Source organism: Columba livia, chromosome 5 (assembly GCF_036013475.1).
Source record: "Columba livia isolate bColLiv1 breed racing homer chromosome 5, bColLiv1.pat.W.v2, whole genome shotgun sequence".
Taxonomy (NCBI): domain Eukaryota; kingdom Metazoa; phylum Chordata; class Aves; order Columbiformes; family Columbidae; genus Columba; species Columba livia.
Window position 1 is genome coordinate 54,812,669 of NC_088606.1, and position 14,664 is coordinate 54,827,332.

Sequence of the window (14,664 nt, forward strand, 5' to 3'; positions counted from 1 at the left end):
CCCGCCCGCCCGGGCGGCCGCACGCAGTCTCTAACAGGTGCATGTTTTCCGCTTCTCCCCCGCAGCGACCTGACCCGCACCACCACTTGGCTGCATCCTCGCACCGGGGAGCCCGTCAACTCCGGGCACATGATCCGCTCAGGTGGGTGTCCGGGGGCGGCGGGAAGGCTGCCCCGCCCGGCCCTCGCCCCTCGCCCCGTTAACGGCCGCTTCGCTCCCCCCCGCTCCGCGGCCAGTGAGGCACTTCGCGGGCGAAGTTCTCACCCCTCCTTCCCCGCTTTCTTTCTCTTTCCCTCTGTCCCCCTCCCTTGCAGACCTGCCCCGCGGATGGGAGGAGGGGTTCTCGGAGGAGGGCGCCAGCTACTTCATCGAGTGAGTAACTGCCCGGCCCCGCGGGGCGCGTTGGCGGCGCGGCCCTGGCCCGGCCGCGGGGCCGCCTCCGGCGGGTGGGGGGGCGCCGGGCCGCTGCCACCTCCAACCGGCCCCGACCCGGCACGTCCGCCCGTTTAATTAATGATCAACGCGAGGGAAAGTGACGAGCCGTGCGGTGTCGGATGGGGAAAGTTGGCTGCCGGGCGCGGCTGCAGCGGGATCTCCGCCTGCCGCTCTCGGTGTCTAGCAACAGGTTTCCCCGGAGGCGGCTCTTCGGGCTTTTTTGTCCCCTTTTTTTTTTTCGTGTGTGTGTGTGGTTTCTCTCCCTCCTTCCTGGATTTAAAGTGCGTTTTGTGGCAGGTGGAGCGATGCATTGCTGAGCGCCGGTCATGGCTGAAGGTGGATGTTTTTGGTTTTTTTTTTTTTTTCATTTATTTTAAATCGCTCGTGGCTGTGGATGTAGCACTGGGAAGTTTTGCAAGCAAAAGGCTTTCAGTGTTTCTTTCTAGAGAGAGGGCTGAACAGATGAGCTTCCCTTGCCTGGGCTGGTGGTGGCCGTCCTATCTTTCATGTGCCCTGTCTTATTCAGAAAACAGTTAAAAACTTGGTATGTGCTGCCTGTTAAGGCTCTTTTACTCTATGAGATGCAAGCATGTTGCAGTAAAAGAGGATAACAAAGAGAATTTATTTCGAACATTACTATATAAAGCTTTTTATAGCAGTGTTTGCATTTGTAAAAGCAGAGTTCTAATCAAATCAGTAAAACTTTGGTATGCCCTGGATATAGAGCTATGTGCCACTTACGATGTCTTAGCATTTTCCTTTGGAAATCTGAATGTGTGATAAATTTAGTGAAACTAACAGAAAAGGATTGGAAAACACTCAGACTATTTTACTGCTTCAGTGCAGGACTGGAATGGTTAACCCAGGTCATTAGGTACAGTCCCCTATAACTGCTGACAACTGTGTCACAGATGTCAAGTTTTGAAATGCTTGCAGAGTGATATGCTCCAAAACCTTTGAGAAACCTGAGGTCTTTTTAATAAAAGATCCAACTTCAAAACCATAGTGGGCCAGGTGAAGAAGGAATTGACTGAAGCCATCATAAATACCTCACGTGGTAGCATGAGTATTAAATAAAATTCCAGATGATCCTAAAAAGTCCTTTTTTTTTTTACCTACAAAGGAGGAAAAAGGCTGTCAGTCCCTGTTTGACTGAGCCAGACAATTCCTTACAGTGCTGGATTGGGCAGTTTAGCTCTCTCAACTTGTGTACAGGAGATAGCAGCAAGGCATTGGAAAGCAGCTGAATACCACTTAGAGCAGCCATCCTGTAACTGTGGCCAGTGCATTGAAAGGAAGGAATAAGAGTTCTTCTGGTTACATAGGTGACTGATGGAACTCTAAGGTAACTGTACAGTCTGTAAATGTATAGTAGACAGATCTTTTACACAGGTACATCAACACAAACTTGTAGGAATGCATCTATTTGTCTTTCTGTTCTTTCCAGGAGCTTACTAGTGCAATTTTAGAACAGCTTAGGTTTCTTTTCCCAGCTGCTCTATTTCGAAGACCACATTTATGTCGTTGTTTGTCAGGCAATTACAAAACTTTTAATTTCTGATCTGTTAAATTATAGCTGTGTGTGGTCATAACTTGTGCTAATAGTATACTTTAGCTTGGGCTGGAAGTGCTGCAGGAAATGAAATATGGAAAGGAGTGTGTATTTTATACAGCAGTTGGATAAACTTGACCATCTTTAGCCAACTGAAGTTTTGTGAGGAGCAACAGCAATTTTTTGACATAAATCTGTTCAGCTGCATTGCTTCAGACCAAAGTTTGACCCGATGTAGGATCCTCTTCAGCAGTGATGCTTCCCCCAGCACTGCTCTGGCCTCTCTGTTCTCAGCTCGGAGGCTTTCTTAGCCAAGTGGAATTTCTCAGGTTTTCTTCCATGAACATAGTGAGCTCCCCTTGGGCTCACATAAACATCAGCATCCTTAGATGAGGATTTCCATACCTTACTCCCCTGTCCGTTCCTCCTGTGTTGCTTCCACGTGATGAGTTCTCAGCTTACAGAAAAGATCTCTAACTGCATGATTTCACATGTTGTACTATTAAATTCCATTTTCTGGCATTCCAGCTCACAAAAACCATGAGCTCTCCTGTACAGCTACCGAGTCCTTTTTGTACTGGCAATGGTTTCCAGTTTGGTGTCATCCACAGAAATTTCATCAGCACGTTGTTACTCCTTAGCTACTAATTTATTGAAGAGTGTCAGGAGGAATGCTACAAGTCACTCATCTCTTGTGCTGATTTCCACTATTAAGACAACTTATTGTAGTTTTTCCTCTTTGGTGAATTTCTTTATGTATCTTGTAACTCTTATTTCTATTTTAAATGTTATTTAAGTATTATTTCTTTAATGAAAGGAAAGTGTTACTAAGTAGTATTTCTATCCTAAATAATTTCATGTGGGACACAATCAAACATTTTATTTAAAAGTATATAGGCTAATTCCACTTACATAACTGATTTCTGGTGCAGCAGTAATCAAAATGTTAGATGAAACGCTGGGTGTGAGCCATGTTTGACTTAAATTGACACAGGATTAAATATTTTTTTTTTACTTCAATACTATGGACAACCTTGTAACCTTGTATAGTAAAACAAGGTTTATAAGCTGGTCGAGCTTAATATCAAAACCAGGTAAGCTTTTCTCCCCCTTCCACGTACTGGGACTTCGAAAATTTCCAGAACTCCACTTCTGATGGACAGAAGCTTTCAAAATTAATGTGCTCTGGTTTATCATGAGTGGGATTTTTTGTGTGTGTCAGTGCTGTTCTATAGCTAAGCAGCTGTCTTGTAGTTTAAGGGGACTGTTTTCTCTTTCGTTATTGATTTGAGATGTTTGTATGAAATCACATCCCCTTTAGTCTTGTTTTGCTCAACTAAATAAACTGGGTTCTTTGTCTGGCCCTTTAAAAAGGGCTCTCCTGTTTGATTACCCTGTAGTTCTCTGCACCTCTTGCAATATGAAGTAATCTTTGTTGTACAGAATCGTGTGCTGGAATGAGCTTTTGTGAGCCTCTCAAACAACAAAAGTGCTTTCTTGGCTTTCAGAATTTCTCAGCTTTCTGCATTTTAGTTTGTTTTCCTATTTGGGGAAGACACCCACACTGACAGCACATGCGAATGCTGCCAGTTGACTGATACATCCAGATCTTTCTTTGCTGCTTTAACTTTTAAGACTCTATATTAGGAAGTCATGTATGAAGCTACATTCTAGTTCTTCCCATTTATGCATATCCACATCTTCCTGAATTATTTTCTGTTTGATTATTCTTCAGGTTTCTTTGATAGTGGCAAAGTGCAGCCCTGCCTTCTATAATGAAATCACTAAATAAAACGTTAAATAAATCATGCATAAGCTGATTTTTCTGGATCTCCATTTGGTGGTTTTGGTAAAATCTCACTGTTTCTTCTGTGGCTTATTTGGAATTTTTCAATAGCTTGTCCTAAGAAGAAAATGGGATAACTCCATGCAATTTTACGTCTTTCCACATATGTAGCCTCACCATCTTTGTTACTCTTAATCAAACAAAGACATGGCATAATCACCTGCATTCAATATAGGTACCAATTAGGAAAGGTTGCAATTTGGTTACTGTTGCCTGTGAACTGTTAGACTTTTTTTCATCAATGTTACTTCATCTTTTCTTTGACTGACAAAAAGGTGTAAAAGTGAGCAATTTGACTTTTTTTTTTTAACCTAAAAAATGGAGTGTGTAATTTGTTTGGTATGCCAACCTTTGATCTGTTTTAAGAGGAATATTGATTTAGTAGTGATAATAGGACTGGATGTTTCTTTGTCTGAAAGTATCCTGGATCTTCTGATTTGGAGTGCCGAGGACAGCTTGCACTCTTCTGTCTCTTTTTGTCATGATTGCTGATGTTTTTGAAATATGTTGCCTTTGTTGGGCAACTGCTTTATGTTAGAATCACTGCAGAAAGGTGGTTGTTGCTGAGCCTGTGTGGAATTGAATGAGGACTTGACAACGCTTGCTCTGGTTTGTTTCTGGTAGTTGGGTTTCTGATGCGTGGTGGTGTGGTTGGCAGACTCTTATTTTGGGGAAGGAGATATGATGTGGGGAAAACAGTGACTGATGGAAAAACAGTGCATGTATACATTATAGTTCAGGCTTCTGTTTCAATTTGCTTATTTTTTTGATAATCCAAAAGACTTTAAGGAAGGTGGAAAGCTTTGAAAGTGTGGAATGTTTTTTTTTTACCTTCTTATAGCTTTGAAAGATTGTGATGGGTATTTAGATACATAACTGGCTTGTATTACTTTATGTTAAAAAAGGTACTGCTGCCATAGATATTGTCTTAGAACACTGCAATAATATTGCACATCTCAAAGGTAATATTGCATTCCAAGTGCAGCCTAAATAAGAACAAAATGTGGAAATTAGCACTTAAATATCTGAAGTTAACCCTTTGTTTATTCTGAAATCAGTTTTTAGTCCAACTTGGCCTCTTCTTCAGGTAACAGTGAATGTACATGAAACAAAACTTCATATGAAATGGCCATTGTTCATAGCCATAGTGTGTAACTGTTTGTAGCTGTTATTCTTTATTTCATTTATTTAGCTTTTACTGGGTGTAGGAAATGTGCATGGTATGTGTTTCAAGTATTTGGAAATAGCAAAAGAGCAAAGAACACAGAAGATGGTAATCACCAAGTCTGCCTTTGTAACTTTGGTTCGTTCAGATAGCATGTCACTGAAAACCACACAGGAGCTCAGATTCACCCACTGTGAGCTATAGATGATACCCAGTTAATGATTATTTAATCACAGAAGCCCAAAGGTGAAGAGACCATCTGCATTACTGAGTTCAGTCCTTTTGATTATTTGATAAGATTGTTTTGTAATCTCGTTAATAAATTTAATCAACAGGTTTCTTTTGCCCTGCAGAAATTCCTGTCTTCCCCACTCCTGGTAGGATGTTGGATATGCTGGTTTTTTTATGGCTGTTTAGGTGGGCTAAAGCAAGACTTACTGTATGTGTTTCATGGTCTGCTATATTTACTTTTTTTTCCTTGCTGTTTTCTGTCATGGTTATTGTGGTAGAAGCAAGATACTGGAGCACTTAAATGCTGAGTAAAGAGTAGTGATGTCCCTCTTAATGAATCTTCAATAAAGATAATGTCTTTTGTGGTTCTTGAACTCACGTTTAGGTAAAAGGTCTTAATTAGTGAATAAGGAAGTATACAAACTGAAATGAAATCCACCTGTGAGGTGGCCTGTGAAGTACTTCATTCTGTCATTGTGAATAACCAGTTTGAGTTGTGTGGAGTTAATGAAGTAAAATAAAAATTACGTGGCTGGAACTGCATGAGAACTTCACTAACCAAAAGTGAAGACGTTTACACCATCACTAGCAAATTTGAGGACAATCTCTGGCAAAATGAAAGGAGTTTGTGTGCTATAAAATGTCACAGAGAAACTTTTAGGGAAAGAAACCTAGACTGGTTCCACAGCAATGGGTAAAGCTGTATTTTGGATAAATCTTGAGAGGCACCATAGGCAGCAATCTGTAGGTTGTGACTGGTTACTAGAATTCAGTCAGGAGCTGCCCTTGAGGGGACTAGACTTCACTGAGGTACCTCATATGGGTGGAAAAATGCATATGAAATTGAGAAGTGGAAGGAAAATCCTAGAGCGGGCTTCCGTGGTGGAATTCGGGGCCGGTGGAGCCGTTGGTGTCCTGCAGGTCTGCAGAAGCGTTAGACGGTCTTGGGCGGCCCCTGCTGGTTCGCTGCAGGGAATTAGGCAGCAAGAGAAAAGCTGCCGGGGTGGGGGTCAGTCTGTGTTGGGGCTTTTAATTATTATTTTAAAATTTCTTGTAAGAAAGTGTTCCGTTTGTGCAGTGGGAAGAAAAGAGAACTATACACAGTAAAAGTAAACAGTACTGTTTGTACAAGTTTCTCCATATCTCTCTTTTCATCCTTTGTTCTCCAGCTTGGGGCTTGATCCGACAGCCTGTTTTATAAATTTTATTCTACTGGATCGTGAACAGGAGTGAGCTAGGAATGTCAGACCCGCTGGGTAGAGACAGTAGCTATGTTATATTCAGATTGGGGAAACAACTAAATGTCCTTTTTTGATGGAAGTTAAAGTGAGAGATCACTCATAAGAGTGAAGTGAATGCTGATAGATTTGTACTTGGGCAGAGATTGCTGCCGATTGCAGTCAGCAAAAGAAGTACTTTGTAGTTCAGCTCTCAGAAAGCGGGAGAAGGGCCTGGTCATGCTGCCCGCACTGCTGAGTGCCCTCTGGAAGAGCAAATGTGGAGCTATGCATAAGGACAATGCCATGTGCAGTTTGATTCAGCGACGGATATGAATGAAGAGGAACGTTGTATGCATTCCTGGGGGAGGGAGGAGTGCACAAGGGGAGGTGCTGGGTTTTGTTTGTTTTTAAAGCAAGGCCGCACCAAAAAGTACTTAGCTTGGTTTGTCAGTCTTTGTTTGCCTTTCTTCCAAAATATACAGCTGTTGGAAAACTGAATTTTGACTACTTGAGGGGCCAGCAAGGATAACATACACTTAAAGTATAGTTTGTATTAACTTCAGATGTTTTTTGAGTGTTGAACACTTCTGAAATTCAAAGTTGTGTGGGGAACAGAGGAACATTCTTTTGTTCTGGTTAGGGTTATACAACTTGTGTTGTAGCTCAGAAACAAGGGTACAAACGGATTCTCCAGAGCTGCTGGAATCCACATTTTGTTCAATATACATTCTAGCTTCTTTGACATGAATCTGTCAGAAAAACTTTGCTCATTCAGCTTCTTTCCTGAAGTAGTGTCCACTTCTGTGTTCATTGAATGCGTGTTCAGGGGAGCATGTGTGTGTTTTAGGAAGCTGCACCTTGCAGTGAGGATTTCAATATCTGTGAAAGTCTGTCTAAAATATAAACATTAAAAATAAATATAGTTGTATCAGGTAGGTATTGTTGTGGCCTTAAAAATAGTTTTCCTAATCCTGTGGTACATTTCAGACTGCTTTTAGAAGTGTGCAGTATGTCTGCCACACAGATAGGAAATAGAAAACCTATTCAACACTTTTAATTTTATTTTTTACCTATTATCTACCAGAGAAGAGAGAATCACACATATTTGGGACAACAGAATCTTGATATTAATACTACACATTTTGTTGAAGAAGGTGGCTTCTTCAATCTCTCAGTAGCCTTTAAACTCTGTAGCAATTAGACCTAGTTAAAAGGATTACCCATCTGCAGGCGAATGTATAATGCAAGATATTTTTTGTATTTATAATTGGAGGAAACAAAAAAGTACCTTTTCTGGGCGAGTCTGGCAATACTAAACAATCTTAGCAAGTGCTTTGCTAAAGAGAGAAGCGCATACTGTGAATTACATGGTTGCAGGGTTTTCTCCTGGGTTCTATGCTCTGCATTTTCCCATTGTTCTGTTTGCTGCAGATGGATTATACTAAAATGAGTTTTCATCTCTCTACAGATCAAAGTTTGCCATCATCTCAAATATTTACATTCATCGGTACAGATTAAGTGTACTGCTTTAGTACTGTAGTGCTGCATCTTTGCAAAGACCAACTTGAATAACGTGGTGTCACATTTACTTAATATCGCATCCGATTCTATCCAGTATGACTATACATTCCCATTTACTGTTAAATCTAATTTGTTTTGTCTATGCCTCCTAGATGTGCTTTTTTTTTTAATGACCTTGTCTTGGATAACAGTAAAAGATGGAGCTAAAACCTCATTTTATTTGTAGTTTAATTGTCTTTTCCTGCTGCATTATTAGATGGTCTTACAAGGTCTGCTCTGAGATATTGTCCTTAGAAGCAAAACTTTTAATTTAAAAGCAGATTTGTAATTAAAGATATTAAAATCCAAGAAGAATCTGGTTAAGCACCCAACCCTTTTCTTTTTGATTGTCTGCCACATGGAGCTTGGCAACAACATCACTAACTTGTCTAGACAGGTGCAAAGGCTTGTTACCAATACATAGTAGGTATGTGCTTTTCTTCCTGAAGTTTTCTGTTTAAAACCTTCTTTTCCTTATTGCCTATCTGTATCTTTAAAGGTTTTATCTTTACTTTAGTAAAAACTACAACCGAAACACTAAAACTTTAAAAATGAGATTTGGATACACTGCTGAATTGAAGCATTTAAGTAATACTGGATTTAATTTACAATTCTTTGTCAAGTGAGAATTTTTATTATATTTTTATTTACTTCCTCAAGGCCAAATAATCATGAACTAAGAGCAGAGTGCTGAGCAGTTTGATAATACATATTGGTTCTGCAACATGCCAGTAGTTTTTTTCCAAGAGCTCTGTATAGACTGTGATTGTCAAACATGACTAAGCAGAAAAGCTGCTGTTAATTTTCTACTTTATTTCATCTGAAAAAAATGTAGTTACTGGCTTTTTGTGAGCTGCATATTTATTTCAAAGTGTCATAGTTTCACAGTCATTTTTGAACTAGCAAATGCTTGAGCAGCAACTGTCATGTTTACTTGGTTCTTTGCTGTTTGTACTTATTTGCCTGTCCTTTTTCTTGGTGGAAGTCTCATTTTTATTAACCTAAGATATTGGTATTAATATAACAGAGAGCAATGAGAAAGTAGAGGCAGCATTTGTTTATCAAGCAGTGTAAATCAGAGGGCAAAAAGGTAAATGTATTTTTTTTCCTTCAAGTAGGTGTCTCTTTAAGCCAATTTTGAGGTGTTTTAAATGTGTGCTTGGCAGGTTAACCTCTTAGTGCTTGAGTTCAATTCTACTTTGGATCAAAGGAAAAGAAATGAGGCTTATCCTAACACCTAGAATAATAAATCTGTTAGATCTCTTTCAGGAGAATGTTTAAATGCGTCTGCAGACGGAACTATGCTAATTGCTGTGATTCACTATATGTAATTTTCACTGGTTGGTGAAGCAGCATCAGTAATATTTTCATTACATTTTTCGGAAGATTAGTAGTTATAACGTTAGCTGTTTGCATGGTGAGATAAGACTGACAAAATCTGGATGTAGATGGTTGTTCCACAGGGGACATGGTGGTTCAACACCGTGTTGAATTGCTTGGACTAAATTAAAATTAAATTAATAAAAGTTAGCTGCAAAAATGTTGAAAACCATTTTTCTTAGATGGCAGTTATCACACATTTGATATTGCTACCATCTCAGGGTATCAGCCATCATTTTTTTTGTTCTAAATTTAAAAAGAGTCATTTGTGAACATGCCATTTTTTAATATAAAGTCATTGCTTGCTTTCCAGTTAAGACAATAATCTTGTCAAGTGACTTGAAAAATTGTTTTTATTTCCTTCCTTGCAAATAGTCGATGCTGTTCTTTAAACGCTACATTTGTGCTTTACTTATTTAGCACAGAAATACTTGAAAACGTAAAACTATTTCAGATAGCAATAAGATTTATTCCTTCAACGCTGTGTATGGTATTACTCCCAGTATTCAATTTTAGATAGCCTGACCTCTTTCCTTTTGGTCTTCCAGTTAGCTATGTAGCGAGTTGCCGTTTCAGCTCGTTTATATTAAAAACAACAACAACAACAATGGAACAACAACAAAAAGAAACACCCAAATGACATATTTTTACCCATGTTAAATTGTTATATAGACTCCTTTTAATAAACAGACTAGAGCTATCAAGTTGGGCTTTGATAGACTTATTTAACAGTGTATTTAGTCTTTTCAGTTGAAATGTGAAGGGATAAATCTTCATCAAGGTGTTAGTGTAATACTCTTCAGTGTCACTGGCTGTTTTTTCTCCTCTTACTGGTAACTTGTTTGAGGAGGAGGATGACAGCTAAATCTCGAGATAAACAATCTTGAGAGTTGCATTTCCATGCTTTTGGAGAATGTTGAATTGACAAAGGAAATACTGAAACAACAGAACAGAGGAAGGAAAATTGAAATTACTGAGGTCTATGATAATGAAGTAGAACAGCACACGCTTTTATGACTTTCAGTATATTTCCGTGTGTGGCATGTGACTGCTGGGCAATCAGTATGTGCTTGTTAGGCGTGACATTCAGCTTTTGCTTTTGCATTTTTATTGCAGTTGAAAGATTAAAATCCAACACGGGTAGAAACATAAATTGCAGTTATTCCTGAAGTAAACTTTACTAACCCAGAACATCCAGTGTCAACGTTAAACACAAGATATGGAAATACATAATTAAGGCATTGAAACATACTACCTGCTATTTGCTATTGATGCAGAGTAGTCCTTGCTTAGAGATTTACAAATGATATGGATTTTTAAACTCTGGTAGTTGCCCTCTCCCTTACTGAGTAATTTGAAATGCTGCAACCATATTACTGGTTTTGCCAGGTGATCCAGTGAATTTCAGTAGAAATATTTTCAAGTTTTGTATGCGATTTAAATACCCTTTATACTTGATGAAATTCTGCTCTGCAAGGAAACATTCACTCCTGTATACTGACTGCAGTAAGGAATTGTAGAGTCATTTAGGTCGGAAAAGACTCTTTAAGGCCATTGAGTCCAACTGTTAACCTTGCACTGCCAAGGCCACCACCAAACCACGTCCTGAAGCGTCACATCTATATGTCTTTTGAACGCCACCAGGGATGGTGACTCAACTGCTTCCCTGGGCAGCCAGTTCCAGTGCCTGACAACCCCTTCCATGAAGTTTTTCCCAATATACAATCTAACCCCACCCTGGAGCAACTTGAGGCTATTTCCTTTTGTCCTGTTGTTTGTTACTTGGGAGAAGAGACCAACACTTGTTGCTAAGGAGTCAAGGACTTTTCAGCTTCTCACACTGTGCTGGGTGCACAAGAAGCTGGGAGGGGGCACAGCTGGGACAGCTGACCCAAACTGGCCAAAGGGATATTCCACACCATATGGTGTCATGCTTGGTATATATTTTGGGGGTAGAAGGTGAGGTGGGGGACATGTTCAGAGTGGTGGCATTTCATCTTCCCAAGTAACCATTACATGTGGTGGAGCCCAGCTTTCCTGGAGATGGCTGAACATGTGCCTGCTGATGGGAAGTAGTGAATGAATTCCTTGGTTTGCTTTGCTCGCATGCACGGCTTTTGTTTTACCTATTAAACTGCCTTTATCTCAACCCATACGTTTTCTCACTTTTATCCTTCTGATTCTCTCCTCTATCCCACTGTGGAGGGGTGAGTGAGCAGCTGCATGGTGCTTAGTTGCTGTCTGGGGTTAAACCACGACACATTACTTTAAACTAGATGCAAATAGATGGTACTGATGAATAAGATGGACTAAAGAGAGCAGGAAGGAGGAAAATCGAAACTTCTGTGTATGGATAATGTGACTTTCCTTGTCCCTCACAAGAAAAATAGCAGTCAGAGAGAACAGAGCTACAAGAGTTCAGTTTTTTACAGCTCATCGTCCTCGATGGATCTAATAGGGGAACTACAGCTGACAAATTAAGGGAAGGGGTGTCTCTGATGACCAGCATGCTGTGCCTATGTCACTGTGGTAAGCAGACAGCAGAAGCTCAAGTAAACTGTGGTTTGTGGAAGTCAGATTAAGTATTGCCTGAAATCTTAAAAAGAAGTAGCTGCAGGTTGTGTTTTTAAGTAATGTGAATAGTAACGCTACAAGAAGTTTTGAATTATAGGTGTATAGAAGAGAGTTTTGTTTGTGTAGGGAGATGAGAAGACATGCAAATTTATGTTCAGGCTGTCATACAGCTATTTCTGTGATGAGGTACGTTGTAAACAGGCCAGTTAAACTTCTTTTTTTGTGGAATAGAAAAAAAGTGAATTTTTATAGATAACAGCCTGTTAATGAATTTTGGTTTTGTTTCCTTTAGAAAGAAAATTTCAGTTGGTTTATTTCTGATACATTTTTAAGATTTCTATGATTAGAAGCACAACAACAAATTCTATAAATGAGGTGGATAAACTGTGATAGTCCAAATGAGATAATGCAGGTGGAGTCAGCATAAGAAGAGAGTTCAGCATCAACAATTTTTGTTTACTCCAGAATGTTAATAATAAATTAACTTTTTTTCTTTCAGTTTAACTTTCAGGAATTCCATTGATGAGAACAAACTTTTTTTGTACCTGCTATGGGTTCTGTGCAATGGTTTTGGGTGAAACTGAGGTAGAGAAACATGCTGAGAATGCTGTTCTTGGTGAATTTTGACATTTGTAAAGCATGTAGATAAAAATATAAAATAAATTGAGAATGATTATGTGTTCAATTGATTTAACAGAGTTCTTAAGTATTTTGTCACAAGCTTTGTTGGTTCTGCAGTAGTACAGAAATCTGAGAGATTGTTGACCTCTGCAAATACATTTCAAATTCTACTGTATTATTCATTTTTGTGTTTTATTCAACTCAGCAGCTTCCATGTCAATTAACTTGACTTTCCATTTATTTTGTCTACCGAAGTTTGTAGTGAAAATGCTCAACTGCAATGTAAGACTTGTCTACCGGGGGGTGAGTAGAAATCTGTAGAAGGTGTGAATTCAGAGCGCTGTGGTCTGTGAGGAGTGCCCGTGTGAAGATTCAGAGTGAGATTAGGAGAGCCCCGAAGTTTTCAGCTGATTTGAAGGGAGTGTGCTTGTTTCTCACTTGTGTTGTGGCTTTCTTTAGGTTGAGCTCTGGTTCAAGAGCTACGAAAAATGTTTAGGAAACATCTGAACCTGCCATATAGGAATGGATAATTGCGAGAAAGAAACACCACCTTCCTGGAAGCTTTTAGCTATATGTGACGTAGACATAAACAATTTCTGTCTAATAATCAAAGAAATGGCTTTTTGCAGGGAAGTTAGAGAGTCAGTAGAAGTTAGCGTTAGTTGGAACTCCTGTCTTCATAAACAAAATTATTTCTATCTATGAAATGTACTCTGCTTAACAATTGAACTAGTTGTTTGTGTAATGTTTTGGATTTTTTTGAATTTGCTATAAGAAATCCTTTCATGGCACACCAGTGTTTCCAGAACTGAATGTTTGGTGATCTGAAGTAGAGGTCATAAAGCGACTTAAAGTGTAGCAGTAAATATGTGGGTCCCACTTGCTTTTCACTTCTGAAGTGAGCTAAAATAAAATTTCTCTTATTAGTATGTGATAAAAGTGATTTTGTTTTGTTTTTTTTTTTTTTAATTTCATTAAAGATTTTTGAGTGCTTCACATAATTTACAATAGAAGAGCCTTGATTTCATTTTAGGTTTTCGAGCTGGTTTTAATCTAGAACCATGTAAATTTGTTTTTCCATTGCTAATGGCTTATAAATTGCAAAAGGAAAAAGGAGCTTAAGTGCGATTCTGGTAGTTTCGCTCAGCTTCTGACATAGCTGTTAATTAGCTGAATAAGAGAAGGAAATGGTTTCTCTGAGCCTGCCTAGAAGCTAAAGGATTAAACAAACTTTTGCAAGCAGTTTAGAGGTGCAAGAATTACTCTATCATCATGTGTTATGGGCAGGTTAAATTAACAAGGATTATGTTAAACTATGGAGTTTTCAACACGATAGGAAAGACTTGTGAGGCATTGTTGTGTTGAAATAATCATGTATGCATACATTTTTGAAATGCTTCTGATATGGTCTTGCATCAAGGTCTTAAAAGCAAGCAGTTACATTTCTTCTGCTATTAGGACACAACCAAACACAAACCCCTGGAATTTGAAATGCCATATGTAAAAAAAAAATATATATTACTGTGTAAAAATTTTCTTTGTGTCATTCCATCTAAGGTAGCAATTGCTTTCATGATAGCTTCCATTCTTTAAGAAAGATACAGATCTCTAGTTTTGGAAGATTTGGACAGTGAAATTATTCCCTCTAGTTAATCCATTTGTGTCAAAATGCATTTATGTTAAAATACATTTATAATGATGTAGCTAATAGCTTCTCCCCTCCCCCTGCAAAAAGTATTCTTGAAGCTCCAGCAGGTCAAAGGCTGGTGGAAGCTGGTTTTGTATCTCATGCTGGACAAATACATCTTCTGAGAGGTGAGCACTTGCCATCTTCATAAGACAATATAAATACACTACTTATTGTGACCAATGGGTTTGAGGAAATATATCTGGATTGGTGTTTTTCTTGATGCTAGGAAAAACGTAGTTGTATCTCTTTCAAAAGCTTTCGAAAATGGCAGGTGCAATTCTATCTGTGTCTTTCCTGGAATTTATGCTGTTTCAGCTGTTAAAAGGTCAGTCAGAGATTTGCAGTAAACTTATATCTTGTAGATATTGTTCTGTTAATTTCCCTTCATTT

The 14,664-nt window shown here is 39.0% G+C and overlaps 1 protein-coding gene across 16 annotated transcripts in view; it reads left to right on the plus strand.

Moving 5' to 3' along the window:
- PLEKHA7 (pleckstrin homology domain containing A7) overlaps positions 1-14,664 on the plus strand; it is a 159,461-nt gene that overhangs the window by 296 nt on the left and 144,501 nt on the right. For all 16 annotated transcript variants that reach the window (XM_065066119.1, XM_065066104.1, XM_065066105.1 and 13 more), the window contains exons 2-3: positions 66-142; positions 315-372. In XM_065066119.1, the coding sequence (XP_064922191.1) occupies positions 66-142; positions 315-372 (135 nt within the window). The remainder of the gene's footprint in view (positions 1-65; positions 143-314; positions 373-14,664) is intronic.